At 49.5% G+C, this 14,959-nt stretch overlaps 4 protein-coding genes across 4 annotated transcripts; 3 read left to right on the top strand and 1 right to left on the bottom strand.

Moving 5' to 3' along the window:
• Positions 1 to 250: 250 nt before the first annotated feature.
• On the top strand, positions 251 to 3,755 carry AtWU_08877 (RNA-binding ribosome biosynthesis protein MAK21; the record flags this gene model as incomplete). Its single annotated transcript, XM_035503985.1, has 4 exons — positions 251 to 1,060; positions 1,111 to 2,222; positions 2,272 to 2,815; positions 2,868 to 3,755. The coding sequence occupies 4 exons, from the start codon at positions 251 to 253 to the stop codon at positions 3,753 to 3,755; spliced, it is 3,354 nt and encodes a 1,117-aa protein (XP_035359878.1).
• Positions 3,756 to 6,658: 2,903 nt separating this feature from the next.
• Positions 6,659 to 8,391, top strand: AtWU_08876 (putative neutral amino acid permease; the record flags this gene model as incomplete). Its single annotated transcript, XM_035503984.1, has 5 exons — positions 6,659 to 6,868; positions 6,956 to 7,098; positions 7,152 to 7,278; positions 7,328 to 8,251; positions 8,311 to 8,391. The coding sequence occupies 5 exons, from the start codon at positions 6,659 to 6,661 to the stop codon at positions 8,389 to 8,391; spliced, it is 1,485 nt and encodes a 494-aa protein (XP_035359877.1).
• Positions 8,392 to 9,247: 856 nt separating this feature from the next.
• On the bottom strand, positions 9,248 to 10,851 carry AtWU_08875 (NUDIX domain family protein; the record flags this gene model as incomplete). Its single annotated transcript, XM_035503983.1, has 2 exons — positions 9,248 to 10,653; positions 10,833 to 10,851. 2 exons carry the CDS (start codon positions 10,849 to 10,851, stop codon positions 9,248 to 9,250), a joined length of 1,425 nt encoding a protein of 474 aa, XP_035359876.1.
• A 1,270-nt stretch (positions 10,852 to 12,121) lies between these two features.
• AtWU_08874 (cytochrome P450) lies at positions 12,122 to 13,865 on the top strand (the record flags this gene model as incomplete). The annotated part of the gene is made up of 5 exons (XM_035503982.1): positions 12,122 to 12,310; positions 12,367 to 12,574; positions 12,685 to 12,708; positions 12,775 to 13,377; positions 13,444 to 13,865. 5 exons carry the CDS (start codon positions 12,122 to 12,124, stop codon positions 13,863 to 13,865), a joined length of 1,446 nt encoding a protein of 481 aa, XP_035359875.1.
• Between the last annotated feature and the right edge of the window lie 1,094 nt (positions 13,866 to 14,959).

The following is a 14,959-nucleotide window of genomic DNA, read 5'->3' as shown; positions in this document are numbered from 1 at the left end:
CCTCAGTACTTGGCAGTAATGTTCATCCAAACCAATGGATGACACCATAACCAAGCCAGATCAATCGCAAGTAAATAGATCGCAAACATGCGAAACTCGACAACTTCGGATGGTCCGTGCGCCGACCCATCGGTCTCGGCCCGCCATTTCTCCGGCGGCCTGGCGGCTCTCCTCAATTTTTTGGCGGCAGAAAAAAAGTAGATGCAAATCCCCATCATCAAGTCTACATTTGGCCGTACAACTATCCGTCATGGCCAAAAGTAAGGGGAAGCGCTCCTCCGGAGCAAACGATATCATCCCCGACGGTGGTGTCGCAGTTAACGACTCCGCCTCCGGTCCTGATGCCCTTCCACAACTAGAGGAAAGTGCATTTGCCGGCTTGCGACAGAAGATCGAACAGCGACTGAAGGACCAGAGCGCCTCGAAGCAGAAGCCCAAGAACAACAAGGGAAAATCGGGTCCCAGTGATACGCCACAGAAGAAAGAACCTGCACCCAAGCCCCAGCCGAAGCAAGCGTTCAACAACGACAAGAACAACAAAGGCAAGAAGCGGGACCGCAATGGTGAGGTGATCGCGAGGGAGGACAAGGTTGTTTCGAAGGATAAGAAGCCGGCATCGAAGGAGAACCAGGACGATGTTTTGCGGCAGGAGATTTTGGCCCTCGGAGGCACTGAGGAAGACTTGGATCTCATCGCCGGGGTTGGCTCGGACTCTGAAGTTGAAGATGCTACAGAGAAGAAGTCCAAGGGCAAGTCCGACGACGCTTCGCTCCGGAAGGAACTGTCGAGTATTCTGGCAGCGGCCGGTCAGGTTGTCCCTGACGACCTAGAGGACGACGAGGTGGAGGAAGAGGAAGCCGAGGAGGAGGAAGCAAGCGAGGAGGATGATGGCGAAGAGGATGACGAGGAAGAAGTCAAGGATGACGAGGAGGAACCGTCAGAGGATGAGGAGCCAGCTCCTGCTCCCGCCGCGAAGGAGAGCAAAGAACCCGCCAAGAAAGAGAAAGCCAACAAGGAACCTACCGCCGAAGTTGTCTTCCCCAAGGAGTTCGCCAAACTCGTGAGTATAACCAGCCCAATCCACATATATCCTTCTAATGTAGCCATTAGTCTGTTCGACCCAGATCCGATTGGTACATGACGGAACTGCCCTCTATACCGACAGCACAAGCGAAGTCTCTGCCTCGCCATGTGGTGGATCGGTTCTACGATTACGCCGTCTCCCTCCTCGAGAAGGAAAACAAGATGTACGCGGAAGCGCAGCAAGCATCTGCCTCTTCATCCCACAAGTTCTACAGCACGATCATGTCTACTGGTACGCTTAGTGATAAGACCTCTGCCTTGACTCTTGCTGTACAGGAATCGCCTCTTCACAACACAAAGGCAATGGAAAACCTCATTGCCCTTGGAAAGAAGCGCAGTCGTGCTCAGGCCGTGGAAGTCCTGAGATCGCTCAAGGATATGTTCGCTCAGGGAACACTACTTCCTAGCGACAGGAGACTCCGGGCTTTTGCCAACCAGCCGTCTCTTATTGCTGCGTTGCAAGGCGCAGGCAGCAAGTGGTCCGAAGGAGACCCTCTCCCTGGAGGGCTTCAGAAGAGCCACTTGATTGTCTGGGCGTACGAGCACTTCTTGAAGGATCAGTTCTTTGAAGTCCTTAAGATCCTTGAAGTCTGGTGTAATGACGAGATTGAGTTCTCTCGCTCCAGAGCTGTCAGTTACGTTTATGAATTGCTCAAGGAGAAGCCGGAGCAGGAAACGAACCTTTTGCGACTGTTGGTCAACAAATTGGGAGATACTTCGAAGAAGATTGCTTCGCGGGCATCTTACCTCTTGTTGCAACTTGAACAGGCGCACCCTCTGATGAAGCCCACCATCATCGCCGCCGTCGAGGAAGTTCTTTTCCGTCCTGGTCAGAGTCAGCACGCCAAATACTATGCAGTTATCACGCTGAACCAGACGGTCTTGAGTGTCAAGGAGGAGACCGTTGCCCTGAAGTTGCTCGACATCTATTTCTCCATCTTTGTTGCTCTCTTGAGGCCTAACAAGGAGCCAAAGGGCAAGAAGAATGGGAAGTATGGCAACAAGCACAACAAGAACAAGGGGAAGGAGGACGCTGATAAGGGTCTGGCTCAGACTGAAGAGGTGCGGGATAAACTGACCTCTGCAGTTCTGACTGGTGTCAACCGAGCCTACCCGTTTACCAGCTCAGATAGTGAACGGTACGTTTCGCATATCCCTCCTTTCTATATATCACTAATCCGTCATTAGACTCTCCAAGCACATCGATACTCTCTTCCGCATCACACACTCCGCCAACTTCAACACCAGTATCCAGGCGCTCATGCTGATCCAGCAGATAACCTCGACTCACCAGGTTGGCGCTGATCGCTTCTACCGCACGTTATACGAGTCTCTTCTCGACCCTCGGGTTACTACATCCTCTAAGCAGTCACTCTACCTCAACCTTTTGTTCAAGGCCTTGAAGAACGACCTGAACACTCGCCGTGTGAAGGCGTTCGTGAAGCGTATTGTTCAGGTTCTCGGGTTGCATCAGCCCGCTTTCATCTGTGGTGTCTTCTACCTGATCCGTGAATTGGAGAAGACATTCCCCGATCTCGCTTCCTTGTTCGATCAGCCGGAAGAGAACGACAGTGATGACGAGGAGGTGTTCCGCGATGTTCCTGATGAGGATGACGAGCCCCAGGAGCAGCCAGAGGTCACACAGAAGCCGGAGAAGCCGTCGACTCAATACGACCCCCGCAAGAGAGATCCCGGCCACAGCAACGCCGACCGGACATGTCTGTGGGAACTGGTAAGTTTAATCTGCTAATGAAATGTTGTCACGCGCTAATAAGGTATCATAGCTGCCTTACCAGTCTCACTTCCACCCGTCCGTGTCAGTGAACGCGACTCATCTGCTCGACCACAAGCCAATGTCCGGACAGCCCGATCTCACATTGCACACGTTGTCCCACTTCCTCGACCGCTTCGTCTACCGGACCCCCAAGGCGTCTGCGCTCACCCGTGGTTCATCCATCATGCAACCTCTGGCAGGCAGCGAGGCCAAGGATCGGTTGGTCGCGGGCGGCAAGTCGATCCAGCAGCTGCCTCTCAACTCGGAGGCCTTCTGGAAGAAGAAGTCAGAGGAAGTTGCGGCGGAAGATGTCTTCTTCCACGAATACTTCAACCGCATTGGAAAGGGCCAAGACAAGGACAAGACCAAGAAGGCCAAGGATGCGGCCGACGAAGACGAGGAGGATGCCGAACTCAGTGGCGCCGAGTCCGAGATCTGGAAGGCGTTGGTTGATTCCCGTCCCGATTTGGAAGCAGGCAGCGACGACGACGATCTCGACATGGACGACCTCGAATCCGCTTACGACAAGTCTGACGATGAAGACGAAGAAGGCGGTGACAGCGAAGTCGAACTCAACCTCGACTCGGACGACGAGATGGAGGACATCGAAGAGGAGCAGCCTGCCACCAAGCCCAAGGCTAAGAAGGGCAAGGCCGCCAAGGAGGAAGAGCCATCCGACGACGAGGATGCATTCGACATGGACGTTTCAGACGACGAGGCCTTCGTTGACAGTGACGAGGAACTGCCCTCTGACGTGGAACTCGCAGCGGTTGAGGAGCCTCCGAAGGATGACAAGCAGTCTGAGCGGAAGAAGCGGCGCAAGCTCAAGCATCTGCCGACATTTGCTTCTGCGGACGACTATGCGGCCCTGCTGGCCGGGGAGGACGAGGGAATGTGATTTCGGAGCTTGTAGTTACTACCCTGATATGCTATCTATTGCAGTATACCACAAAAGCATGCACTTGGTTCGGAGTCTATCTTCCATTGTAATCCAGTTATATACAGCGCTATAGCTGCAGTAAAATGCAATAGAACCCAATAAATACCCCTTACTTTAAACATACCACCAACACACTACTCAATAAAGTAGTATGCAAATATGGTACGGGCCGCCATAATGGCTTCCATTCCATTCCATTCCCACTCCAGATCCCCCTTGCGCCAGCACCCCCTGACCCAGCGATAGAGACAGTCAAAAGACTCGGATTCATTCTCCGAGACTTTGCACCATGCAATTTGTCAATAGGAATACAAGTCTACTATTAGTGCCATCAAAAATACACACAATAAAAACCCACCATCCCATAGAGAACTACACCTTCATCCAGCTCGCTATAACTGATAGCTAGCTGCCGATAAGGTTCCATCAATCGCTCCCGCCGTGAGAAAGTGGCGTAAAAGCGGCGCCACTAGAGATCAAGCCAGCCGTTGTCCTAGATAGATTGGAGGACTAGTCTAGATTGTGGACAGATACAAGACTGCTGGAGGCGTAAGACTAGTGTCAGCCTTAGCGCCTGGCGTAAGGCGTGCATACCTTGAGAAGAGAGATTTTGTCGACTCGGCAGAGTTGCCGTGTTGTGTTATGGGGGGTTGTTTCCGGGTTATTTTATAGCCATGTTCCATTCTTGTGAGACTGAAATAATGATAGAGAATCAGGCGCGCTTTTAAGTACAGTGAGGGATAGCGAGTGGAATAGTGTATTTAGTATCGTTGAATTTGTACGCTGAAGTTACATAGTAGCTACACTACCTAACATACCAAGCAAAAGAGTTTTTAGTCTTAAGGAAAAGGGTATTTGTTGGTGAGATCTCCCTGCAGTACTAGTGCTGAGCGTGCATATGCGCATAAAGGCACATGGCTGCTACTTAAGAGTCTAAGAGTACACTCCTTACCCAACAAAGTAAGTAATCCCACCAGTCAATCCCCAGGCACGTGGGGAAGTGGCTTATCACGCCATCTACTAGCGCATAGCGTGCTCGACAAGGCTTAAAAGAAGCAGAAAATAATAATATAAGCAGTGTCAGATATTTACTGGCAGTGGCGGCTTTTTTTTTCATTCATCTGTTTGAAATTTCTTCCTCCCCAACCGAACCTTTACAGTTAGCTTAGTCTCTTTTTCAAATTTTTTGCCATCGAAGGAATGCGAATGCATGGATCCATGCACAAGGGAAAACCAGTAAGAAGATCTCCATACGATATTCGAACAAGGGTCATGGAAAAGTTATCGAAGCCATGCGTTGTCGTCGTATGACTGGGGGGCGTTTATGCTTGGTACTTATCATTCATGCATAAGAGAGAGGCGTAGCTCTGGTCATGCCACACGACATCGTTTGCTTAGTGCAACTTAATCCAGGAGCTGATGGGGGGGAATGTATGGATCGGGATAAGGTAGCAACAAATGGTTCCATTTTGTTCCTTCACTTCCTTCCTACTTCTTGGAGCGGAAATTCTCTGCAAGAGGGGTTTTCCGTCAAAAAGAGAAAAGAGGAAAAAAGCTCAGGACGGATGCGGGGCAGTTCTGGATCGGGCGGTTCCGCCGCGGACATTGGACAAGACGCTGATTGGCTGGGGAAACAGGCAAAGGTTGTACCGGGAACGGACCAATGGGCGGTGGAGACTCATGGGGGTGGGGTCTGAACGCGGCATTGCTGTTCTTAGCCGAGTCGAGCTTTACGGAGGTGGAGAGAGTTATCTATTAGCTACTTTGTAGTGAAGGTAATGATGGTCAGGATAGATGGGGGAGAATGATTTATCACTATAGTAACTTGGAAGGGGACACAAGAGACCTCGAGTATCTTGTGGTAGTCCCTGGACCAAAATCTAATACTGCTTCTGCTTAGGTTCGTCCCAGTAACCTACCAGACTCTACTAGTAGTAGCAAAGGATGCACCGGTGGTCAATCCCGCTGGAGGACGTCATACAAAGTAGATGTTGTCATCGGCCATTCCGGACAGTCGGACTGACCGGCTGCATTGCACGCCGGTCATTGGATCTCCGAGCCCTCGATTCGCAATCAGCGACCGCTGCTCTGGTTGTTATTTGTTCCCCAGTTTTATTAAATAAAATCGTAAATTAAATCGCCTCTCCCTGTGGGTTTGCATTTTGCCCAGATAGTCTTGGGGTGCGCAGAAACCACCGGTGCTAGGCAACTAAAACCCATCCGGCGCGCGCTTTGGGAGAACCCAGCTTTCCAGGGCAGTCCAGGTTAAGGAAATAAGCGCATCCAGATTAAATCTCTTTTGCTTGAATTTCTTTTTCCCTTTTGCCTCAGCGGTACTTTTTCGCTCATTTCTTTCAATCTGCTCGTGTTCACAAGCTTAGCACGTCATTTTTCACTTTTTCATCTATATTCTTACCTTGGGTGATTTTGTGATTCTTTGTCGCGCATATCGCAAACCCCCCTGGTCTTGTAGTGTCGATCTGCCTCACGGTTATCTCCAGTAAGTACTAGGTTGCCCGCACGTGCCTTCGCCAGTGATATTCTTCTCTAGCCTGAACCTGACAGCTAAAAAGATGTTAGATCCTTCCTCCGTTCTTCCTGTTCGCTCTTCTCTCACCTTCCGTCACTCGCCTCGTTAATTCTCCTTCATTCGCTGCCGGTCTTCGCTAAGGCAATTCCTGGTTACCATCTGTCACCTCTGATCGTTCCAGAGCTATCTTTAAACGATCTATTTCAGTGATTTGGAGTCGTCCTATTTTGTCGCATCTTAAGGCGCAGTACATGCATCCAAAGGCATTTAGTGTCTCTTCTTCCTTTAGCTTCATCGCTTCCTACCACCTGCGGCTTGTCCGCTCGATAAAATGGCGGAGTCCAACACTTTTAAGCCCGTCGTTTCCCGTCGGTCGTCTGTCTCCGACAATGCCAGTGCAGCAGACAAGTTGAAGCAGATGGATCTGGAAAATCAGAAACAGCAGGTGGGCTCCGGCTCAGACACGGAGGGGGAGATCGGTCGTCAGATTGAAATGGAGTCGGAGAATTCAATTAAGTACCGTACCTGTAGCTGGCAGAAGGTATGTACTACAATCCGCCTTCAAGCAGTGCACGCGTGCGATGTGCGCAGAGTTGCAATGGCTGACCACAGACTTGTGTTTCATTAGACGGCCGCCCTCCTGTTCTCCGAGTATATCTGTCTGGCTATCATGTCGTTTCCATGGTCCTATTCCGTTCTCGGCTTGGTCCCGGGGTTGATCCTCACCGTTGTCATCGCTATGATCGTGCTTTATACTTCCCTGGTTATTTGGTATGTTTTTCGTCATCGCATCGATTGCGAAGATAATCGCTCATATCGTGTAGGAAGTTTTGTCTACGACACCCACATGTCCGTGACGTGTGCGACATCGGCCAAATGATCTTCTGGGACTCCAAAGTTGTGTGGTACCTGACTGCGGTGATGTTCTTGTTGAACAACACATTCATTCAGGTAATTTTATTTTGCATGCGAAGTTATTTATAGCGCTAACCTGGATTAGGGTTTGCATTGCTTGGTTGGCGCCGAGTACCTCAATACCATCAGTGGTCATGGAGCCTGCACCATCGTGTTCTCACTGGTCACGGCTATTATCTCGCTGATCTGCTCACTTCCACGCACCTTTAGTGCCCTATCCAAGGTGGCTACCCTGTCGGCTTTTACCACATTCATCTCCGTCATGTTAGCCCTCATCTTCTCCGCCATTGAGGACCATCCCGCGGGCTATACCCCGGAGATGGGAGACCCCATTGTGAAAGCGATCCCTGTGCCCGGAACGACCTTTGTCTCAGGAATGAGCGCCTTTCTCAATATCAGCTACACCTTCATCGGTCAGATCACGCTGCCAAGTTTTATCGCGGAGATGAAGGAGCCCAAGGACTTCTGGAAGTCCGTCACCGCCGTCACCATTGCCGAGATCATCGTGTTCAGCTTGGTCGGCTCTATCGTGTACGCCTACACCGGTAACCAGTACATCACGTCGCCGGCATTCGGCTCTCTGGGTAACGAGGTATACAAGAAGGTGTCCTTCTCGTTCATGATCCCGACGTTGATTTTCCTCGGCGTGCTGTATGCCTCTGTGTCAGCGCGTTTCATCTTCTTCCGCTTGTTCGATGGCACCCGCCACAAGGGTAACCACACCGTGCTCGGATGGGCCGCCTGGACCGGTATCCTCACCATCCTTTGGATCCTCGCCTTCATCATCGCCGAGGTGATCCCCTTCTTTTCCGACCTGGAGTCGATCATGAGCTCCCTCTTCGATTCATTTTTCGGCTTCATTTTCTGGGGTACGGCCTACCTGCGCATGCGCCGGGAGGACTATGGACCCAATTTCTACAAGAACCGTGGTATCCGCGGCTGGCTGGGCGCGATTCTCAATGTTACTCTTATCTTCGCTGGTTTCTTTTTCTTAGGACCAGGAACTTATGTAAGTCTTCATTCTCTCTCCTGATACCAAAGAAGCCGACACTAACAGAACCCTCCTAGGCATCCATTGAAAGCGTCATTATCAGCTACCGAGAAGGAACCGTCGGCACTCCTTTCTCCTGCGCCAACACGGGACTGTAGATACAACCAACCATCTGAAATGAAAATCAAAGAGCAAATGAACCGGAGATGAAATAGCTCCAGGGCTGGCACCACAGACAAAAACTGGGAAATGATGATTTCTTAACGAGTTCTTTCCACCATATGAACGACGACACTTTATTTCTGCTTACTAGTTTTATTATTGTTTGAGACATACCCATTGTTATGCTACTACCACTATTGTTGTTCGTGTACGAAGAAAAAAGAATGTGATTTCCAACAGGCTGGGTGCCGGACTTATGCTGACTGGACTATGGTGGTGGAATTTTTATGAGAGGGGATCTGGAATGGGAGGAATATATTTATAAGTGTGTGTGTCCGAATTAGTAAAGGCTCACACACAACATTAGGTACTACTAGTAGTTCTAGTTCTAGTATTAGTTCTTAATTTCGTCCTACTCAGGCAACGTAAATCTAATACACAGCATACTATGGAGATGGATGGTAGGACAACAGATGAAGAGAGGGTGATACTACATTAGTAGCTGCGTAGTATGCATATTGTGATACCAGGTAAGACGAAGTGTCATGGGTCTAGGTAGTAGTATCTAGTAAGTAGGACTTAGGTACTGAATGTGTCATTAGTGAAACTGTTGCTAATAGAGCAGCAGCCTGTTCCGTCCTCCTTCGTTCTTGTCCCTGTCAATGATACGTACGGTATATAAAGTACTAAGTACTCTTGATAACTAACAGATAACCGGTGTAGTAAGTAGGGTAGGGCATTGTTTCTCTTATAGTATCAGCACGGGGGGTTCTTATATACTATTTCTCTACTATCTGTAAGCATACTAACGGCGATGAACTGTACCTTTTAAGTACTATTTATTAATAACTACTACTCAAGCACCACCACCCTCTCCTGCTCCCCACCTTCACCACCAGCCATCACATACCTAATAACCATACTTCTTCGATCCTCCACAACTTCAATCGTATGCGTATGCACACGATACTTTCTCGGGATAAACCCCTCAGTATCTCTTCCCTCGTCCTCAAGATCAATCAGTCCTCGGCAAATATTCACGATTAGATATGAATCATAAAACCCCTCGCGATGGGGCCACACCTTCAACAGTTGAAGCGCTCGTTCTCTCGTCTCTGCATCCCGACACCTCACACAGCACCAGAACAACGATGGCAGGACACCGATATCAGTGACCATGGTGGGGAGGTTCTCGTAACTCCCGTATTCAGTCACGAAGGTGGCTATGATTCGTTCACAGAGGTGGTTGATGCGTTTGAATTCGGGTAGGAAGTTGTCGTAACCTAGTTCCGTTGAGTCGAGGGAACAGCCGAGCATGCTGGTTAGGGTTGCTACGTGTGTGAGGATGACGTCCACGCTGCGGGTTTCTCGTAACGCCCAGGCGGTGTGGGATTTGTGGGACGAGATGAATGATTTTAGGTCGAGGGTGAAGTCTGCTAGGTCGTGATGGAGGGCGGTTTGTTTTGCGGAGAGGGTTAGAGTGTTGAGGTGTGGGTCTTGTTCGCCGCGAAAGAAGATGTTGCAGAGGGATTGAAGGTGGAAGATGTTGTTCATTAGTACGCGTAGACGATCTTTTGCTTCGGCGATGCTGTGGATTGGCGTGACTTCGTATGCTACTTCCCGCACGCTGCCCTTGGGAGGGTGGCCGGTTACGACGACGTCAGGGCCATTCCAGTAGGCTCGCGGGGTGTTGAGCTGCAGGAAGGCTTTGGCGAGGATGCGCTCGGTGGTTAGTGTGTGGTGGGATGATTGGGTTTTCAGGATGTTGAGGCCTTGTTGGAGATGGGCGAACGCGTTGGTGTAGTCCCCCTCAAGGAGTTCGAGGATGATGAAGGTGATACAGCACATGAGTGTGATGCCACGGACTTGGGGGTCATTGGATTGGATGCGCCGGCGCAGCATTGCCATGGAGCGGTTGTATTGTTCCAATGCGAAGTGGTGATGGCGATGATCAGGTTTTGATTTCAGAGTTTTGATGCTCCGTTCGTAGTCCTCATGAAAGGCACTGAGCGCGACTACTGCGTGGCAGACGGCGGGTTCTCGATGACACATTTGTAGTACGAGACGTTGCCATACTTCCGAGTCCGCATACCCCACTAGCATGGGGATGGTGTTGTGCTCGAAGAACTGGAGACATCGACGCTCATCGGAATCCAGTCCAGGGAGACAGAGGATGAGGCTCTTGGATGGTTTGGAGACTGGTAGTGTCACCTTACGAGAAGGTAGTCGATATTGAGTGTACCCGTCGCATTTGCGCCCTGTGGAAGTGCAGTTGCGGCATGCATTTGGGGTTTCATCACATTTGATATGGCGGGACCTGCGTGCACGGACTGGGGGATTAGCTGCTTACCCTAGGATCAGGAGCCTAGTCTTGATGTTGACGCATGTAATCAGATGCGGAAGTGGAGTAGTAGGGGAATGGATGATGAAGACTGACCGACAGGTGCGACATCCATTTCTGGATCTATGGGTGAATGCTCTTTGTCTTCTCATGTTGGCTGGCTATGTGCGGGGACACGCTTCAGAGGGGAGGGTTGTTCATATCTCCAGTGCATACTGGCAGTGATACCTTCCCATGCATCTGCACTGGATTTGCATGGCAAGACGCAAAGGATGAGAGCCTGTCACTTGGGTCACTCGGCAAGGCTCTGAGGAGGGAGATCATTATTGGGAGAAAGGCCTCTTCTTCCCTCCTGGTAAGTGTGTGTTAGCTCGACTACTAATAGTCCGACTAGTGCGGGCATGGATGCTGGGTGCCCCAGGCAGAGACAACCACGCCCTGTCATTTCAATGTTTCTGATTAGCCCAGATTAGAGTGGAGCGGTGAGTCGGACAGGTCACCTGATTTATCCATGTTTACTTACAGTCGATGCTGACTGTCTAGATTCCTTTTCCCATGTTCACTCTGGCAAAGCGTGCTGGCTTTGGATTAATCCATCCAAGCTTTGACTGCCGATTGATGCTTATGACGAGCTGAACTCTTGATGTGATGACTTCTTCCATCAGCTGATGGGATAATGATCCTAGCATCAAACTATCCCCATCTCTGCAGATTGGGATACTGTGGGCCCCTTCAGCCGCACCTGGTGGGGTTTCTGCGATGCAATATCCAGTGGCTGTATAGGCATTTCAGCACACACGAGTAGAGAGGCTGAGCACATTTGAAGGTGATCTCTGAAACATCCAGATCTGATTCATTCATTGAATTTATTTGTTCATTCATTCATCCTCATATTCCTTCTGCAGGCTTATCAATGCTTGCCATGCTTAATGCTGAGACTTCCCTCATGCAGTGCCCAAAGCATTATAGCGTGGCTGCACCGCTCTCCCTTCATTCCTAATGTACGACTAGCCAGCCAGCCAGTCGGCCAACCACATTTTCCAGCATCCGTACTCTATTGCAGTAGTCCTTGCATTAGCAGCTGCGACTAGTCAATCCCGCATTCTTAGTCTGACAAGTCCGATGGCACGCATCGGAGATGATATTGGGTACTAAAACGTAGCAAATCCCGGTCTCAGTCTCCGCACCTCCGCCTGTTTACTTCGAAGTCGAACGGAATTATACAGCCTCCAGTATGACATTCTAGTCACGCATAACACCCCAAGTCGGCCTGCGCTCCTTCAGATGATTTTCATGATCACTCCTACTGATATTAGAATATCAAATCCCTTTGTACTCTAGCACACACCATGCTTACTACCAAGACTATATCATACCTAATCAAGATGGAGTCAACCACATGGATCTGGGCTCCCGTCCTAGCAGCGATTATCTTCTGGCTTCTAAGCACTCCGTCCCTTAAGACACCCCTTCCTGTAATTAATCAGAGGCAACGATTCGAGATCGGAAGCCTCGGCTCCCTAAAACGGTTTTTCAAGGATGCACATGGCTTAATCAGAACTGGATTCAGTCAGGTATGCACCTCTAAACTCTACTTCCGAACCATAGGTATTGATAAGTTGTCTACCAGGGCAGCGCTTTTTATCTCTACTCGGAATTCGGGCCAAAGATCGTGCTGGCCCCCAAGCATGCAGATGACTTTCGAACTCAACCTGCATTAAGCTTATTGGATGCTATTGCGGAAGAATTTCATGCTCATATTCGAGGGTTTGACCCTTTCAACCAGGATCCAGCTCTTGTGAAAGATGTTCTACGCACGAAGTTGACACCGAAATTGGGTAAGTAAATCATGTCTACACACAATCGACCTAGTCAAACACATTCTAACCGTCATGTCTGGTAAATAAGTTGGCTCGGCCTTTGTCTGAAGATACTCGTCGTGCGCTAGGAGAGATGTTCACAGATGATCCCAGTAAGCTCAGTGATTCGCGATATATTCACTTGCCCTACAATGATGTTAATAACATGTCACCACCAGATTGGCATGATTTACAATTGAAGCCGAATGTGGCTAGTTTAATCTCCCGACTGACATCAAGGGTATTCCTCGGGGAGAAACTATATCGCAATCCGGACTGGCATCGAGTCACAGCCGACTATGCCGTTCACACATTCATGTCCGCTCTATTTCTCCGAATGTTCCCGCGCTGCACCAGACCCTATGTGGCATACATCCTACCATTCTGCCGTAAGATACGCAACGAAATTAAGGAAGCTGAAGGCATCATCACTCCCGTCGTCGAAGAAAGACGGTCCGCCAAGCAAGAAGCCATCCGTCAAGGAAAGGAGCCTGAACACTACGAGGATGCGATGCAATGGATGGAGGAATGCGCAAAGGGTAGACCTTACGACCCGACTCTTGCTCAGGTAGCACTCTCACTTGCCGCTATACATACTACATCGGACCTGCTCACACAGACGATCTTCTACCTTGCTGAACGTGAGGATGTTATTAAGGCGCTACGAAACGAAGTAATCGGAGTTCTGCAAAACGACGGATGGACAAAATCGACGTTCAACGACTTAAAGCTTATGGATAGCGTATTAAAAGAGAGTCAACGGCTGAAGCCGCACAGTATAGGCAAGCTTTCTCCCCACCATCAACTCTTACACACAACCGAGAATTCACCTAACACAACCACAACAGCGGGAATGAGACGCTTCGCACAAGAAGACGTGACGCTCTCCGATGGAACCGTTCTCCCCAAAGGCACAATCTCAGTTCTCACCAGTGAGTCCAATTGGGACCCTACCATCTATCCAGAGCCGGAGACATTCGACGCATATCGGTTTCTGAAGCTGCGCGAGACGCCCGGATTCGAGACGGTGGCGCAGGCAGTTACGACTTCGCCTCAGCATTTGGCGTTCGGGTTAGGGAAGCATGCTTGTCCTGGACGTTTCTTTGCGATTGCTTTGAATAAGATCATTCTGTGTCATGTTCTTTCAGAGTATGATTTCAAGGTGGCTGATGGGTGGAGCCCGACAGTGAGGAAGTATGGGTTCATATGGCAGGCGGATCCGGTGGCAAAGGTGTCTGTTCGGAGGAGAAAGGAGGAGATTATATTGTAATTTGTGTTGTTGAGGTTGAGTAGATGTATTGACAAGGTAGGATGGTGGTATATAGTATATACTGCTGGTTCGATGACTGATTAGGAGTACTATATTCAAGGAAGACATTAGACTTGAAACTGGCGAGAGAAGAAAGAAGTTCTAGTTACTTAGATCCTAGCTGCCAACTTGCGTGATATCTACGCAGACTAGTAGTCCTAAAGCGAGTCCCCTAAAGATGACATGGAGAGATACTACACATACCGAAGTACTCTAGATAGTCATAAGCAAGAAAAACAACTAAGTAGTCACTGACTATTTAAACCCCTTAACGCGAGCCGCAGCGACAAACTCCACACCGAAGGTAATCCGGCGGTCCCAAAACCCTTTTCAACACAGGAAGCCACCAGTCCTGGACACGTTTACGATGAATAACTGTGGCCATAGCATATTCCATATATCCAGGGAGAAATGCACTGCATCTCCACCCCACAATACCAGTAATCCGGCCATGCTTTACCATGATATTATCAGCGACCAGATGGCCATGGGTCAAGACAAACCGCGAAGGCTCCTCCATATTATCATCCCTCATAACGGATGTGCAGCAATCCCAAAACACACACCCTCGAAACAGGACACTGTATTTTCTCCAACGCCCACTCATCGAACAACTTTTCCGAAACGAAGGGTCCCATGCCCCTCTGACGCCAATAACAGTCAAAGACATCACTCGCCGGTTCATTGCCAATGTGACCAATATACGGTTGAGTGAGTTCCCGCATCTTCAGTATCTTGTTTTTATCAAACCGCCCGAAGTTAGAATGAGACAAGACCTCACTGGACCAGAGACTTTACGATCAGCTTAGCTTAGCTTACCTGCTCTCTCAGCTGAACTTCGATATTCTTCTTTGTTCTTTCTATTAAATTCCACGTTCTTATCAGGTCAGCCTCTACTTGCCGTAGTACTCGCTATTTTCGAATCTGCTAGTTCCCCACTTGAAAAACGCAGTTCGCTAAGTTTGACATGAACCCATCTGATAAATCCATAGTTAGATTTCTTTATTTTCAGATCGATGTAAATCCTGGAAATGCGCCGGATATGATCATCCCTC

Source organism: Aspergillus tubingensis (genome assembly GCF_013340325.1).
Source record: "Aspergillus tubingensis WU-2223L DNA, scaffold_9, whole genome shotgun sequence".
Lineage (NCBI taxonomy): Eukaryota > Fungi > Ascomycota > Eurotiomycetes > Eurotiales > Aspergillaceae > Aspergillus > Aspergillus tubingensis.
Note: the sequence above shows the minus strand (reverse complement) of the source record. Positions and strands in the feature narration are given on the sequence as shown.